The sequence below is a fragment of the Rasamsonia byssochlamydoides genome (assembly GCF_041956645.1).
Source record: "Rasamsonia byssochlamydoides strain NRRL 3658 unplaced genomic scaffold VTN77scaffold_19, whole genome shotgun sequence".
Lineage (NCBI taxonomy): Eukaryota > Fungi > Ascomycota > Eurotiomycetes > Eurotiales > Trichocomaceae > Rasamsonia > Rasamsonia byssochlamydoides.
Genome location: NW_027192402.1, coordinates 184,985 through 202,635, shown reverse-complemented (window position 1 = coordinate 202,635; position 17,651 = coordinate 184,985). Strand labels below are relative to the sequence as shown.

The window sequence follows — 17,651 nt, the reverse complement described above, 5'->3', positions numbered from 1 at the left end:
CGATAGCTCTCCCTACTACTTCCCTGCTGCAGCTGCAGAAGAAAACATATTATACACGCTAGGCTGACTCTTCGACGCCATGTGGAGGGTCGCAAATCTAGCTTCGGGGAGACGTCTAGAGGCCTTGAGGCTTTCGAGGACCCTGCATACGATCAGTCAGCATCAATCATGAAAGAAAGGGTTTTTTTTCGGTGAAGGGACGTACCATTCCACTCCAACGAATTTCACGCCCTTCCCGCCTACTCGCGCGATCTCTTTCTGGAGTTTCCCCGCCGCGAGACCACCGCCTGCTCCGGAACAATTACCATTATTGGGCTTGCCCAGGATGACATGCGTGACTGTGCGTCGGCCCAAGGCGATTGAGATGTTGGCGCCGTTCTCGGCTAGAAGCTGCTTCAGTTTGTGGTCGGAGATGACCGGGGACGTGGAGCCGTTGATGTAGAATGTGAGGCCGGAAAAGATCCCTCGTGCTGGCGCTCGTCCTGTTTCGTTTTTCTTCTCTTCGTTTTGGCTTAGAGTGTTGTCATCGGATGCGTTCTTGTTATTATCATTATCGTTATCGTTGTCGTTGTCGCTGTTGTCGAGCTGCTGTCGGGCGAAAGGAGGATTATATTCTGCTGGCTGCTTTCCGTCCTCTTCGGAGGCCGTCTGTGTTGTTGAAGATGAGCTTGTTGAAGGGAAAGGCTTCTTCTCCGAGATGGAAACACTGTCCATCTGCTGCTTTTTCAACCCGCCCAGGTACTTCCTTATGTCCGCACACCCAAACTCCTTTCTTTTAGTCTCCTCTGCCGACAGCCATCGCCACTCTCCTGTCCGTCCTCTACTATTGCCATTGTTTGCGCCAGCGCATTCGTTCGGTAGTCCTTGGAACTGCCGTGCGAGTTTCTGTGTCCGCGTTTGTCGCCATTTTGTCGTCCGAGAGTACGGGTTCTCTGCGCGCTGATGGCCTGTAGAAGCCGAGTTCCACGGATCGAAAATATCCTGGTTCCGGAGAGTCACGTCGTCAATGCGCTTTGGCTTTTTCCAATTCGGTGACGACAATGACGACGAAGAAGTAGATGAGAGCGATGGATCAGGGTTTGTGACGTGTGACGCCATGATTGCGGTGCGGTACTGTCCAAGGCTGGAGGTAAAGGCCGTATTTCAAAGGGAAAAAGAAGTGGCCTCGAATGATAGGTAGCAAGGCGACTTCAACCCATCAAGGTGCTGCAGATTATTATCTCTCCCTGACTAATTATAAAGCATCGGGATGATGTCCGCGTGTGTTGTTCTTATGATCGATGGTCAACTCATAGCCGGTGATGCGGGGTGACGACAGGAATGAATGAATGCGCCTCGCACAACTCATCAAAAAGTTCGCTCAGGATACAGAAGAAAAGCTATTGACAGCAAAGATACCAAGAATAGAAAGCAATTGCAGTAGCTGAGTGTAAGAAAGAGAGATTAATCTGCAAGGGACAGAAGAAAAGTGGTTGAAGCCTGGACACGCCAAGACTGCGGGATCGACGTGTTTTCATATTACCCGATCGGGTTAGTAACTCTGAATATCACTCTGTTGGTATGGAAAACTCCGGAGACTGCTGTACGAATACTTATATCCAGTACCTGCTAATAATAATAATAGACTACGGCGAGAACATCAAGACAAGAGACAAGTATTTTCGATTAGCTTTCGTTATCATCACTGTCATCTCTTCTTAAAACGTGCTTTTTGTGGAACAGCGGGCCGGCTTCAGATACCGGTGGACAGAGAAAAAAAGAGATGCAGACGTCGGGAAGCCGAGTGTTTTCGTACCCAAAGATTGGGTAAAGAGGTGAAAGGAATGAAAGAATGAAATAGGGAATGGAGTTTTGGCCCAGTGCTCGGCGACAAGCCTGGCACTTCTTGTTGAAAAGAGAAAGAAAAAAAAAGCCAAGGCACAGATCGGACAAAACATCAAAATATAAGGAGATTCGTCTCATCATGGTCGTTAAAAAAGGAAATGTTGGAACAACACATGCCCAGGAACACGACCCAAAACAACACAATAATGTGGACAACCCAAATGTAAGACAATAACAGAGACCATTCAACACGACCTGGATATGATAGTACACACCGGATACCCAGTTTCAACCACATGGTGATCCGTGTCCAGGCCTTGGTAATGCTCCATGGTAAAGAACAGAAGAAGCCCGGAAGGTGAGAAACCATGGAGAGTAGCTGAATGGTAAGAAGAGAACCCCATTACCACGTGTCCCACTGTGAAAACATTTCCCCAAGTCTGCGCCATCTCATCGCCTCCTTCCCCCCCCCCCCGCCAGCGATGTAGCTCCTTGCTCGCCACACGTCTTGACCCGACTCGGAACGCCAGCCATAGAATAGAGAATGTCTGCCTTCTAAGCATCAAAGAGAGAGCCCGGACGGAATTTCGTGTGGAAACTTTAGAAACAAACGTTCTCCGATCGAGAAAGGAGACTCGGGAGTGATTAATTTGAACGTTCATTAGGGCTGATTATGTGCTAGAAGCAAATTTTTCATCGGCGTCGGGCAACCGCAACTGCCTTGACAGGCTGAAGGGCAAGCAGGGGCCCACCAACAGGTCCGCCTATGGTTCCTTCGGTCAAGGTCTTGCGACGCTTAGACTCGTAATCTCCTCCCCTGCTGTCTGGTCGAGCAGCCCGATCATCGTCGTCCTCTCGTAGCCGCTTGGCCGAGCCCAGCGAACCGTTCATCGAAGCAGAATAACCCGAGGAATTTGCCGCGGGATACGAGTCTGCAGCACCTCCGTTGGTTGCCGTGCCGCGCGTGTCGCTGACAATATTGTACAAGCTAGTCGACTGCTGTGCGGATTTGGGAGGTGTATTATTGTATCCTTGCGCCCACTGCTGTGGAGCTCCGCCGGCAGTGCGAGGAGTCATATGATCACTACCATTTTGATGGGATGGTGAACCGGTGATGGTCGGCGGTATTTGCGAATGTTCTCCCGCTAGAGATCCCACGGATGGATTCGTCGTATAGGTGTAGGAGTTACGGTTGGCGTTATAGGCCGCACTGTTGTCGTGAAGATAATCGGAGTCATGCTCTTGAACCGCCTCTCCCTCGGCTGTTCCATGGCTGACCTGTCCGTTCCCTTGAGCATAACGGTCGGATTTCCCGTCAACTTGTTCTGCCTCCCCTTGGACGGCAGAGGGCCTCGTGGAGGGGGGTGCCATGTCACTCTTCACGTAAGAGTTTGGGCCCATCGGCTGACCGTAGCTCGCCATGCTGGGCTGGGTTAATGACTGTTGGGGCGCATACTGCGTCTGAGACTGGGGCGCTGTAGAATAATACGGCTTGGAGCTATCATAACCGGTCTGGCTCGGATATGACTGCAGGCCTTGCAGGTTGCTTCCTGGGGGAGTTGTAGCCGGCGTAGCCGGCATAGAACGAGCGTTGCTCAGTCCTGTGTCGATGGACAACTGCTGTGATCCCTGGACTCCAGAGCTTATGTTCTGGCCTCCCCATTCGTATGTACTTCCTTGATTGGAAAGAATCAGGCTAGATGCACTTGTTGGTGGCGTGGGAAATGTGTTTGCTCGATCCAGTCCCGGTCGACTACTGGGCTGAGGGGGTATTGACGGGGCCGGTGGCTGCGACAGGTGAGAGCTCACAGGCGTATGCATTGAATGATGGTGGTGGAGTGTCGGAGCTTGAGGACCTTGCGAGCTTCGTGCGGTCTGGGGGCCTTCCAGTCGTCGCTGTTGCGAATCCTGCACAACCATACTGGTTCGACTCGTATTGGTGGGATGATACAGCAGACCGCCGATGTTGTGCACGAAGAGCGGATAGAGCAGATCGGTGATTTTCTCCTTATTCGCAAAATCGAGGGCACGTTCAAAGGGGATCCTGAGCGTTTGTCAGTCGGGCAAGAGAAATGCAGGAACCAGGACGAAATACGTACCACACGCCCTTCAGATGCATTGGTCCGATTTTCACGACATGGCGGATCTTCTCGCTCTTCAATATACCATCGCGACGACCTCGGGTCATCCCCGCAACGTTGAGAAGCTTCGTCCCGTTAATCATGTGATTATCTGTCCGTACCTGTCAGCATCACACCGGTGGGCCGGGCAGCCGCCTGAGATAGAAGACGTACCCTCGCGTCGAGCAACACAGACACCCTTGGCTTCGACTTGATAGCAGAGACTACCCTCGTCTTCCCACAGAGTAGCAGTCACCCTTGGTTTCGCTCCTGGGGGCGCAAGCTGACCCGTCACATCAAAAACGGCGGGCTGCTGCTGGGTGGATGAACTAGAACCAGTCACATATCCATGAGGCGTTACCGTATGACTCGTCATGGCTGCGGAAAGTACGATGGTCAGCAATCTCGATATAACAGGAATGAGGATTAAGAAACATGATCATATTGAGACGATGGAAAAAGTTGTTTACCTGGTAAAGGCAAGAGCTGACCAGGGATCTGGCTGGTTATAGAGATAGAGGTAGATGGCGGCTGCGTGGTCGACTGAGGCGAAGTAACGCCATTGGCATATCCATACTGTGAATAGGAATTCGCGGTCGACGGATAGGCCGTCGAACCGGGCTGGAGAACCGGCGGCTGTTGTTGATAATGCGAGTAAGGCACCAGGGCTCCTGCCGTAGCACCATGAGACGCATACGACTGTGGAGACGAAAAGTGCGAGGAGTGCACGTCCATATAGGGCTGTGTCTGGTTCATGGTGCTGAGAGCACTGTGGCTCTGGGAAGACCCTTCACTGGACGTTTGCGTTGGGAACGTATGATGTGTAGCACCGGGCCCTTCCACATACAACCGTTGTTGACTGTCGCCAGCTACACCCGTTGAGCCGGCAAAACCGTAGACGTCGTGTCCGGTGGATTGCGAAGAGCTCGAAACACCAGACCGAGAAGACGAGTTGCTTGACCCAGAGACAGCAGTCGATGCACCCTGGGCACCACTCTGCAAGGACAGGCGCCCCGACAAGGGTGATGGTTGGGATATCGGTAGCGGGAACGACGGGAATTTGTCACTGTAGTATAATGGTCTTTCAGCAGCGTGACGATTGAACCACGGAATGTCGACGGGGCCTCGAGTCTGGACTTGTGTGATCGACGGTAGCTCCAGCTTTTCGGTATTGACGAGGTCAAGGTAAAAGGTTCGTTGAGCAAATCACCAGACGGGCTGCAAGATGGCCCGAGTAATCAGTAGTCCCGACAGCAAAGTGTCCACCGGGGTCGACAGGAGCAGAAATAGTCTCCCTCAATATAGATATCTTGACAAAGGTGAACGCAAGATCATGCAAACAAGCGAGCAACACCAACCAAGATGCGAACCACTCCACAAATCCGCGAAGTCAATGAAGACAGAATCGTAAGAACGGTGTAGATGGAATGTCGATAATCTGGCGAGGATTGATGACGAGACGATCGTTGCAAGCTCGTTGACTTCGTGAACGTAAACGTGAACGCTGAAAAAGCAGATAAATGAGCTAGACAGACCGATGGAAATGCCAAGATGCAAAAGAGGATCTACATCAAAACTTTTTTTTTGTCTTGTCACGGCAAGCAGCTGATATGAACCGGCAGCGGGAATGGTATGCGCGCTGGTACGAATCGAATAACGCTTTCCGAATCAGACCACAGAACAGGCTCGTGGGTATCGTGTCTAATCGTAAAACGCCGCAGAGGACAAAAGCAAGGTTTTCGCTCGAATAAATATTTTTCCCCTTCTTGTTTTCCCGTTCCTTGCAAACACTTTGCTCAAGGTAACAGCAGAAAATGCCGGAGAAAAAGATATAAAAGAACCAGACGAGGATCAATGTCAACAAAGTCTAAACGGTATGGATCTGCAAAGCCGTGATCAACAACAGGAAAGAAAGCCAGAAGTGATCGTGATCGTGGTTAGTCGTAACGGTCGTGGCGGTCGTAGAGAAAGGCGACAATGTTGGTTTTCTTCTCTTCTCTGTGCGAGGGCGGAGACGACGTTTCTATAAAAAAAAAGTGGTTCCGGTAAGCTTGATGTATGCAGAAATTAAAACCGATCAACGCCGCGGCAGCATGCAAAACCAAAAAGTCCCATCTGCAATTCAACGCAGGTCAGGTCAAATTGGCGCTTATGGATGGAGGGTGCAATGGAATGGAAACAAGACGCTTGAATTGCAGAGAACCCCTCCCGAAAGGCACAAGATGGGAGAGGAAACAAACATGTAATAGAAGAAAAAGAAGACAATGAGAGTGCGGCAGGGTTAGATAAGAGTAGTTCGCAGGAGAGAGATCGCGTACCTCCCAGCTTCCTAGAAGGCGATATAAAAAAAAGTGGAGGCTGGGGCAGCAAGCAGCTCCGGCGGCGGCGGCAGCAGCAAACGCAAGGCCTCGCGGCAGATGAAGATGGCTTGTGCTCTTCAGGGTTTCAGACTGCGGAGGGAAGGGGAACTTTTAAGAAACTGGGGAGATGCGTGTTTAGAAGCAAGCCCCTTGGGACGGGAGGTGCATGCAGAAAGGACGGATGGACCAGCGAGAGAAGATGTTCGGGGGGAATTTGGCTCTCTTACCAAAACGCCAGAGCCTTGGGGAGACAGAGACACATAGCTGGGGAGGGGAAACGAGAGGTCAAGAGGAACGGTCGATCTTAGGCCCGGCCAAGAGATTTCCACCTTCCGCGTTTTAGTTGGAGGTTGGGAAAGATGGGGCTGGATGCAGGACCGCACGGGGCAGAGCTAAGAAGAGGAGACCAGAACAGAACAGCGAGAACGACAAGCTCTCGAGTGTCAGCAACAAACCCAGACAGGCGTCTGTCGGCTCTGATCGGGACTGTCTCTTTCTTCTTTTTGCTCTCTCTGGTTTCCCCAGGCCTTTCTCTGGTCAAACGGAAAGGGGACAATTAGGACCTAACGGGAAGTACTCACGAGGGACAACAACAATGACTACAGCAAAGAGTCGCGCGAGAATGGGACGGGGGAAAACGGGGGAACAGAATGATGCGTTGGTGAATTATTTTTAGGCGGTGGATATTCTTTGGGATGGCGGCTGGCCGGCCCAAGCGATTGGGGGAGAGGCAGGGTTGCGTGAGCGCCGGGGGGACAGGCTGAGCAATGCAGAAGAATAACGAACGGATGGGCTGGCGGGAAAAACAACGTACCAAAAGTGGATTGACTTGTTGGACCAGTGCGGATCCTTCGCCAGAGCACCAGATTCGTCTCTCACAGTTCCAGATGGACCGATTCAGTAAGGAGTCTCCGGGCTGTTCTTGTCTGTGACAGCCACAGAAGACTGGATTCGGTGCTGCAGACAGGCGGCTGTCAGTTGGCGCTGGAATGATGATGATCTGGCTGAAGCACCGAGAGCCTAAGGTCACAAGCTGTCACCGCGACGATTGAGCTTTGCAGTGGGTCGCTAGGTGGAACACCCGTGGACCCTTGCCGCAGAAGGCGGAGATACACACCAGACTCTAGGCTTAAGCAGTTAAGCTGCTCGAAACAGACAGGTTCTGCAGGCTAGATAAGGAATAAGAGACGACGACCAGCTGTCATGGACCAGACGAGGTCCTGATCCAGCCTTGCTGGTGAAGGTCTCACAATGTGTCCCGCAGCTGGGCTGCTCAGGACAAGGGGAAAGAAATGGGCAGGAGGAGGGAGAGGTAAATACACTACTTACTGTACTCCGTATACTCCGTATACTCCGTAGTGCGGAAGCAATTCGACACAGTTCAAATCAAAAGAACCATTCAGCTTCCAGAAAGGGCAGGAAAAAGAATGTGTAGGAAGATTTCCAGTGTACCACCTCACTTCACAAATACCCTGCAGCCTCAGAAGTCTGTGTGGGCGGGTGATCGCGACTGCTGGGAAGTCCGATAGGCCTGGGGATGCGAGTGAAGAGCGAATGGCAGGATCGGGTCAACCGGCGATCGACGGCGGAACCGCGAATCGTTCGTTCGGGGCAAGGCAATGATCAAGATGCCAAAAATGTATCAGAGCCACAAGGGGGATCGAAGAGCGGCAAACAATGCTATGGAGATCACGATACGAGTTCCTCTCTTGGGTCGGCGGCTTTTCCCCCTGGATCGCTCTTCCAGAGGACCTGGAGGGGGGATCCAATGAGAAGTCAGCACAGGCGCGCACCTTGGAACCTCTGGAACTGGAACCGGAGTCGATGGGGTTCCGAGCAGAGAGTTTAAGATGTATGTATGTACACTACTCCGTATCCCAAATTCAAAGCCCTTGCAAAAATCCCTTTTGTTTCAATTTTTTTTACCTTTTACCTTTTTCTTTTTTTCTCCCTTTCGTCGTGTGCTCGGCTGCGAAGCCAAACACAGGCAGAGCTTTCCGGCAGCGGAAGCGGTCTGCAGATTGGTGGGAAAGCGGAGGCGAACAGAGACGGAGAAGCAATAGTTCACAGCGTCCAGACCCCCTTACGGTGTATGCAGTACGGTCGGGTGAAGAAACCCACCTCCACGAGGGCGTCTAGCAGAGATGCTTCTCGAACTAATAATCGTGAGACAAAGTGCCAATTCGACGTTCTGCAACCAGACCTCTAGCCGCCTACCAATCGCCGTCGTCGAGGAGTTCGAACGATGGAGGAAAAATAGCCTGGGCGAAATAGACCCAGGAAAGCGGTGATGGTGCGCTGCTGCAAGGCTAGAAGTAAATAATCGCCTTAAGAGAGAGGCAGCTGCAAGTCAATCGGGTCAGAGCGCTTGGAAGAGTTTGAGAGTAACGAAATGCAAGATCCTGCAGGGCCTAAACGGGTAGAGAGGATCGTCATATAAGTTACGAGCTCTTTGACAGAAGGCAAAAAAAACCCTACACAGGTCTACTCCATACTACTGGGAATCGGCTCGAATTCCTCCACCGCACAGGTCAGATAGACCAGCCCCTGTGCTCTATAGTCGCCTCTCTTGTTGGGAAGAAATTGTCATCAGGATAGACAGATGCCCTTGACGGGTCTCGTCGGTTGCTCCAGTAGTAGTGGTGGGTAATATTGACTGACCCTACAAGAATCAATCAATAATCGGGTCAATAATACGTCGACTACTCTCGTCCGATGCTGCCACGTCGGAGACCGGTATCATAGGTCATGCCTGCTTCTTCCTGTCATTGTCAGTTCATTTTTATTCTTAGTTCGCTATTAGTTGGCGGACGGCGAGAATCCAGCCAACGAACTACTCCGTATTCCGCCAGTAGTCGCGCCGGAAGGTGGAGAAGAGCGGTGGGTGCGATGGGCGGGTCACCATTGGGAGGACGCCGGACTGGATGACCGTCTTGGGCTGCCAGCTAGGGCCAAGAGCGACATAGATATCGATAATTTAAGGCTTCGGGACGATCTGGAGCGGCGTTAGGTTGCGACCGTCAGCCGGGCGGAGACGAGCAAGACTTGTCAGCACCCACTGGGAGCAGATAGCCATTCCCGACACCTTGTCTGTTTCTGTTTCGTAGTCATATCAGTCAGCCGTCCAGAATACGAGAATACCAGAGGACTCCGTACTCACGAGGAGAATGCTCGCCCGGCGCTCCGATAGCGGCAGGAGCAAATGGTGGGATGCAGGCAAGCGAGCGTGGAGAGAAAGAATCCAAGAAGACTAGGAGGCGCGGCGCCTTCCGATTCCGAGCCTGGCGCAGTGGAGCCCGGCAAGGATTCCATCATGCCTGCCCTGCAAAGAAGGGAGGCCAGTGGCTCACAGCCGACCACGAATGACGAGCTGTTCGAATGATCGGTGAGGCCCGTCCGTCAAGAGCCTGTCAAGATGCGTTTTGGCTGTTGGCCTGTCCAGCCTAGACAGTGACATGACCACCAGCTCCTTACCACGTCTGTCAGCGACTGGCCAATCCTTGCGGTGCGAAGACCCTCTCTTCTCGAGCTCTTTGTCTCAGGTAAAATACAAGTTAGCCTCCTGTCTGGATTCTGGACTCTGGAGTGCCCCAGAACCTGTCCAGAAAGGACTGCGTAAGCAGGACCCTGACTCAAGCTGGTCATTTCTTGTCACTGGTCTCGCGACCATTAACTACAACTGACCGTGAGAGGCTGCTGCCAAATCACACCAGATTTGATGCGGTCTCTGCCTCGTACAGAGTAACCTGGATGGTGGCCTGCGGAGAACCACCGGATGACCGATTGATTGCCTCCTTCTGAGTAGAGAAATGATGGAGTCGATCTTCCGGATCAGAGCGTTGGGTATCCGTACCCGGGGTCGGGGGCGAGGAGAATCTGACTGGTTCAATAACCTGGTCTCACCGACGATGGTTTCTCCGGTCCTGTTAAGAACGAGCCTGAAGACAGGGTTGCTATTACGTGGAATTTGAAGTACGGAGTAAACCTTTTTTTTTACCACGATGGACGTTCTTTCCTCTTCCGTCCCTCAAGTCAAGGTAGGGAAACCGGGGGAGGCTGAATGTGTTCTCTAATTTTACTGGCCAGTAGCACGTACAGGATCATTTATTACTCTACTATAATATAAAAAATATGGATTAGTGTAATACAGAAAAAGAGCAGATGCTCTGATCATTTGCGGTTTTTGCATAGGGCAAGTACGGAGTACTCCGTGCCCTGGTGAGCTTTGTAAGTGGTACGACCATAGAAGCCTTATATCTACTCCGTACAATAATTTACAATATAGGCGGGAAGCCCGCCTGGAGAGGAGATAAAAATCCAGGTAGACAGCAGGTGGGGCCACAGGCCAAGGTCCCTGGCGTCCTGGTGTCATATACGGAGTAGGCAGATGTTGTTATTCTCTCTTCAAGCCAGTCAAGCGAAGCGTGATTGTAAGACTCGTTATTGGGATTCCTGGAACTTGGGATGAAGTCTGAAAAATCCGACTCACCGCTATTATGATTAATTACCTAACATCCTCCATTCCGTTGCTTTCCGTCCTTGTGTAACCCATGCCTATGGAGCTAAGGAACCCCTTGCTTCCCTGTCGAATTCATCGTTGGTCTTCCTAACAATCCGCGACGGTGAGAGCAGCGGATATTATTGCCTCTTCCCAACTCTCATCGTTCTTTCATGGAAAGCGGTGAATTTGGCTTTGATAGGCCTTTTTCTTCTTCAATCAGGGCTCCCCGCAGCAAAGAAAAAAAAAGGTGAAAAGAATGGACGAGGGACCGTTCTGCAATTAATCGGGAATCACTGTTATTGTCCTTGACATGGTTACCTATTTTGATCCTTGGAACATTCGAAAGTCTGTCAGCCTGGCGACCAAGTGGAGCTATGTATAGAGCGGGTGCCACGAGTAGGTACTACTACCAGTACCTAGGGTATCGGGAAGCTTTACCATGGAACCTGGGCTGTTTGTCAGCTACTGTACGGACTAAGCTTCTCTGAAGTCCGGCGTGGGGACTGCTCGATATTAGTAGAAAGAATGGAGACAGTCATGTAGAAAAGTCTCTCGAATTCAAGGATGGTGGGTTATAGTATAGTAACAAACAGCCACTCGTTGTACTCCGTATATGAGGAAGGATTTCGTACCGCATCCACACAAAACAGAGGTAGTTGAATCGACCTACTCTGCGACGAAGAGGGTTGTAATTCTTAAAAACGAGGTCCAATCATTGGTATGCGACGAATACATTACCAATAGGAGGCGGTTTGGTGGGCAGGATCTTGTTATCACTGTATAATCTAGTAATGCTTGCTAGTCAGCGTTGCAATAACGAAAAACAAGTAAGTACTCCTAAAGGTCAACTAAAGACACTACCCAGTTGAAGTCATCGTTCTGATATAACTGATTCATACCAGCAGCCATGGAAGGTCTCAAATTTAGACACCTTTGGCTGTTGCCTGTTGGTTGCTTTCGGTGTTACACTGGCGTAAGTAGTCGCTTGAAGTGGAATCCACGGCCAACAGCCTTTCCTAGAAAATCAGTGCAATGATACCTAAATATGGACCGAACCCGATGGTGAAAGTCAAACTGTGCATCCTTGATGGGCTGCATGGGGAAGGACTAGTTACCTAACTTAGCTAACAGTTAAGCCGATTTGAAAAGAGGGGCAGCTGGATACCTCCTCGATACAGCAACAAGATAGCTCCATTTGGAATCACCCGCATTAGATATCAACTTTGGTGGTGGTCAAACTGCATAATAACGGTCGAGCTATTATGAGAGGATGTCTGGGGGATGCTGTGGGTGGACCGAACGGCGCACCTGCAGAGCGGATGCAGGAACACTTCGGGTCCTGCAGGTGACTTTCCGCCCGGTGACATTGTTGTTACTGATGAGTCCCCCACCTACCAATACGCTATTAATATCCATGCAGCAGACTGGATCATTCATTGACTGATCTGAGTTCGGTTACCTTCGACAAAGTGCGCTACAAGGAGAGGCTGCCAATTGAAGTTCAACGACTTTGGGACAGACAGGGCTTGTCTTCCAAACCAGCCAGTCAGGCAATCTCGTGACAGATGCGGAGTCAAAGGGAAACTGCCCACTTGACCTCTTCGAGGTCCCTGTTGGTTGACTGATATCGAGCGATAGTATCATGAGAAGACGATGCGACCTGAGATGGCGAGTATGGAGTATTACTGAGGATCTTAATAGTCCAGAACGGAAAGCCATCGTTTCTTTCCAGTTTCCACACCTGCTGAACTAGTTATCTTGCTAATAAAAGGGCCATGGACAGGAAAAGCCAATAGTATCCATGTCTACTCCGTACCTATTTCAGAATTGACTGTTATGGCGTTCGAACGCCACCGCGCGTTGGCAACTGCGCCAGCGCCATCCGTTCAGTCACGATCCAGACAATCAACGACCAACCCTGTCTACCACCAACAAGGGCATTGAAACTAGCTTGGTCAAATCCTAGAACTGATATTAGGGAACTTTTTATCCTATCGATACCCCGATGCTTTTATTGCAACTCGATCCGACGAAAATCCGCCGCAGGGGACCGGAGAACGCTTTCCGACGATTGGAGAGATCGAGACGGAGCTGAAAGTTAGATACAGTCCGGTGTCTTACCGTCTCGTGCAAGGGCCTCGGGTGGTGCAGCCGCAGTCACAGCTGCCAATGCAAGAGGGAAAATAAACTCACATTGCATTCCCGTACTTCCGCAAGTTAACGATGCGTGCACGGGCAGGATCTACCGTACATTCTAGTTGGCAACTAAGCGTCATCGGTTAGATCCCAAGCGAAGAGCTCGGTTGAACTTCGAAGGCGAGCTTTGAAGACAGAACACGGCTGGAGATGAATTGAAATTATCCGCCAAACAAAGCCCTTCCGGCGTCCCAGCCTCCCAAGTCGATCTGTCTTTGAACCTGGTCCGGGTCGAGAGACCAACCAACTAACAATCGCTATTATCATCGCACAAGGTAATTAACTAGCCGATCATTATGGCGAAAGCAGTCGTTGTAGAAGACTTCCTCTACCTGGTCACAGTGAACTTTGTCGGAGTCGCCGACAATGACGGGGGATTTTATCCGCTAATTTTCACGACGCAATCGGTCTCTAAAATAAAATAATTTCGACACTATGTCTCACGGGACATTTGTTACGACATAGCAAGCGTGGGCTGGTTTGAAATGATGAATTCTTTCGGTGCGGGAAGGGATCTCGGTTCCGCTCCCCGCTAACTCCGCTGACTCCCGAACGAGCATCATCTTGGGTCTGGAATAGTTCACGAATCACCACAGGGACATTGATTTTTAATACGGAGTATTGGCGCAGGCAAAAGAGAAGATTTCCCCTCACAGACTAACATGCTCCGTCTTGTAAGTGTGGGGGGTTCTTCTGCTGCCGCTAATTTTCGTACTGCTTCAGACAGTCTCTCTGCTGTGGCGAACTGTTAACACTTCAAATTCTCATAGCAAAAACTCAGAAAAAATCTCGGCGATTGATGGCCTGTCTGCACGACACGATCGTGTACGACTGTACAACCTCAAGTGAGCCTCAACCTGGACTGTCCAACCACCGAGTCTTGCGACTCCTGCCTGCCCCGAAACTGAATCGACGTCGAACAAACAAATCCACCGCTCTGGTTGAGTCTGGAGTCAGAGACATCTGGAGAAGCCCCTCCCGGATCAATTGCATTACGTCGACAGGCGACATCGCATCATCCTAGGCGAGGGGCGGCAGCGGTGATTGGAAGTGACGAGACTCCGCGATACCGATCGCACCATCATCGGGCTCGATTGACTGGCTGCGAGGACGACCACGTATCTGGCACACCCACCGAGCCGTCTTATCGTCAGTCACGCCTCCCAGGTCACAACTCGGCTCGCTAACGACTGCGCTCACGGCCAGCTGGCCGCCTAACGTTCTAGCACAGAGCTAGCTGGCTGGTTGTACCTCCGGAGCATATTCAACCAAATGAAAAGGCGTCCGTCCATTCCAATGTCTGGACTCAGGTGCGAGGAATTAGGAATTCTCCGTCATGTGGGTGCGATTTGCTGGTCTAACAGCTGACCGCTTCGAAGTAATTAGCCCGAATTGGAACTAGGCTGGGAACCCCCTTGCGCGCGGCTGGCGATGATCTAGCTTCGAACTGGAAGGCTCTCAGGCATCTCAGCTGCAACGTCCCGTAGTCGCATATGCGAGTGAGTGCTGACAGCATCGATCCCCGCCACGAGTCTGAAAGTGATGTCTATCACTACCAGAAGTGGCCGGTGCGTTGCTCCGTAATAGGTAGGTAGGTATCCATGCCCAGCAAACCTTTTTCTTTTTGCTTCTGCAAAGTCTACGACCACAGCTGATTTCAGAGTTCAGTAGCTGGGAATCACCAGGCTGAGGTTGTGTAACGAGCCCGTATCGTTTCAAGTTTCAACTACCCACGGGATCTTCAATGCAGGATCCAGCCGAAGTCAATCAAGGTCGAATCCATCTGATGACCATTGAAGCAGACATCTACGGAGTATTTACTAATTAACTACGGAGTACTCCGTAAACTATGATGAGAGCTGTAGCCCCGCATTCTGAGTGAATCGTCGTCTTCCTGTCTAGCAGACGAGGAATCAGCCTTTGATTCAACCAAAAATAGATACCTAGGTATTATTCTGTCATACATACTTCTGATAGATCTCAAACTACCGTATCGTCTTATTGAATAAGATCAGCATATACATACCACACCACTAGTGGTTGAAAGTCGATGGAGCACGTTCCAAGGGATGATGGCTAGTATCTGTATCTATTGCTGTCTTACATTTAGATATAATAGATAGATGACATAATAGTACCTCACTCACAAGGCGAGAGTGGCGAGATATCTGGCTATTACCATTATTGGTTTGTTTGGTATATTTATTATTGTCAATGGCAGATTGATTGATTGATGTGCAGATATCCGTCAGCCACAGCAACCACAAGACTGTTTTTGACGGCCTGCTTTTTCTAGGTCTGCATGTTGCTTTCTCTGTCATAGTTACTAGTTATTTTTCCCCCCTTGATCCTTCCTTCCTCTTCCATCCCTTGACCGCTTCTCCGTTAAAATTTAAGATAGATAGATAATATAGATACATCACACCGGACGGACGTCCCACTCCCAGACCCAGTCCCATCATGCGAGATTATCATCTTCACTTATTATTCAATCAAGGGGGAAAAGGAACTTAATTGAGAAGAAGATCCTTCATGAGTGGGGACCATCTCATTTTCTTCATCATCTTCTTCGTCTCTGTCATTTTTTTTTCTATTTTTAAGCTGAAACTTACTTTTTCTTTTCATCCCTTTTTTTATACTAGTTAGTTAGATAGATACGTAGATAGATAGATAGATCTCATCTTTTCATCCATCCCTTTCGTCTCATTTCATCACCCCATCTGCAGAAGCAGCGATAAATCATTAATTACTCCGTACACCTTACTTAACCTGGTAACAGAAGAGGACAGCCCCTCTCCCTTTTCTACCATTAATATCTGAGAAAAAAAGAATAAGTTAGGTAGCTAGCTATGAATATAGTCTGTCTGCCTGTCTGTCTGCCACCAGGGAAGTGGTAGTGGGTTGATGTGGAGCTCTCTTACGTACTGTACTCCGTACGGAGACATACAGTATATCCCTTTCTAGAAGACTTGATCATCATCGGTTGGGATTTTTTTTTATGTCGTCGTCATCATTTCCTGACTCGAATCACCTCGCAAGCCAAGACAGACAACCAAACCCAGTATCAATAGAGACAAAGACATCAACTTACGGTACCTACCTTAGGTAGGCTAGACTAGGCAGTGGCTGGTCGCTGGTCCAAGTGGATAATGAATAAATGGATAGATGGATGGATCATAAAATCAATCTAGGAATGAAGGGTGAACGATTCGATCTCGATCTCTTTTTTTCGATTTTTTTGTTTCATCCCTTTCTTCCTGCGGAGGCACAGCGTTCCGTCCGCGAGAACTCAAACTGACCGCCACCTGTCTGCTGCCACCCTGACCGCTTCTTTCCATCCTTTTGTTCTTTTTGTTCTTCTATTCTTTTCCATTCTGTTCTTTCAGTCTGTCTTTCCGCCGGTTGGAACGGGAGCGGAGCGGGAGCGGGAGCGGGAATGGGAATGGGGATGGGGATGGATGGGTCCCATCCGAGGAAAGAATGAATGAAAGAATGAAAGAAGGCTTGGCTGAGCTGGCTGAGCTGTGTTTCCAGCCACGACTGCTGGAAGGGACCTACCTACAGTACGGAGTACGGAGTAAGTATGCTTGATTGACTACAGACAAAGAGCTTCTTCGGAGAAAGGAAGGACCCGGCTGGAATTCCTGGACAGTCGCAGGCAGGTAAGCAGGCAGGCTTGCTACAGACTACAGAAGGTTACGTACATACATACATACGATGTCCTGAGCTTGTCCTGACCTGACCTGACCTGGAATGACAGTTGTTTGAACTGGAGTCCAGAGGGAGGGGAAATGTAATGCGGAATTCCAATTCTTTCATCTTTGCTTGCTTGCAAAGTATCTGATCTATAGCTGTAATAGCGATAAAAGCGTAGTGAAGATGTGAATTCCGTTCTGTAGTTTATGCTGATCTACCTACATCACTTTTCTTCCAAGGGTAGGATAATATAAAATAAAATAGAATCCACCAGGGAAGAGAAAAGAAAAGCAAGAGATACGTATATGGTCTCGTTAGAAACAAGAAAGCAAAACACCCGGTAATATTTTTTTTCATGATGTAACCATTATTTCTAGTAGATCCATCTTCGTTCATTCATTCATAAGAAGAAATAAATGATTGTAGGTGCAAAGAGAGAGAGTGTGTGTGTTTATGTAAGAGAAATATATACCACTGTATCATATACCGATCCTGGCAATAACAATGTGAAACTGAGCGGGAAAAAAGAGAAGAAAGGAAAGGTGTTGGATATTGAGTCTATATGAGATAGAAATATATTCCTATACGTGTGTTCTGTATGGAGATATATAGATGCAGCATGAAAGGTTTCTCAGTACTAATACTAATGGATATATATATTTGTTATATAATTGTTGATATTGACGTCGTTCACTCATGCTTTTCGCTTCCTTTTTTTTTCACCCTCTATTTTCATGTCACCTTATTTATTTCAGACGAGAAGGGTTAAATGAGGAAGAGGAAGACAATCCACCGAAGATATCCTTCTTTATATTTTATTTTTTTTGTTGTCCGTTTACATACCCGACGAATAATACCATACTCTCTGTTGATTATTACTCTCTCTTGCTCACTTCTATGTGTAGCATCAACCAAATACGAGAAAGATGAATATTTCCCCGTCTATCTATCCTA

General features: G+C 49.5%; 3 protein-coding genes across 3 annotated transcripts; all 3 read right to left on the bottom strand.

The window, feature by feature from the left end:
- Positions 1–15: 15 nt before the first annotated feature.
- Positions 16–1,098, bottom strand: VTN77DRAFT_2507 (uncharacterized protein; the record flags this gene model as incomplete). The annotated part of the gene is made up of 2 exons (XM_069418354.1): positions 16–142; positions 206–1,098. The coding sequence occupies 2 exons, from the start codon at positions 1,096–1,098 to the stop codon at positions 16–18; spliced, it is 1,020 nt and encodes a 339-aa protein (XP_069279133.1).
- A 1,419-nt stretch (positions 1,099–2,517) lies between these two features.
- Positions 2,518–4,700, bottom strand: VTN77DRAFT_2506 (uncharacterized protein; the record flags this gene model as incomplete). The annotated part of the gene is made up of 4 exons (XM_069418353.1): positions 2,518–3,868; positions 3,924–4,056; positions 4,119–4,322; positions 4,415–4,700. 4 exons carry the CDS (start codon positions 4,698–4,700, stop codon positions 2,518–2,520), a joined length of 1,974 nt encoding a protein of 657 aa, XP_069279132.1.
- A 4,581-nt stretch (positions 4,701–9,281) lies between these two features.
- VTN77DRAFT_2505 (uncharacterized protein) lies at positions 9,282–9,949 on the bottom strand (the record flags this gene model as incomplete). The annotated part of the gene is made up of 5 exons (XM_069418352.1): positions 9,282–9,299; positions 9,364–9,400; positions 9,461–9,585; positions 9,655–9,711; positions 9,779–9,949. The coding sequence occupies 5 exons, from the start codon at positions 9,947–9,949 to the stop codon at positions 9,282–9,284; spliced, it is 408 nt and encodes a 135-aa protein (XP_069279131.1).
- Positions 9,950–17,651: the final 7,702 nt, after the last annotated feature.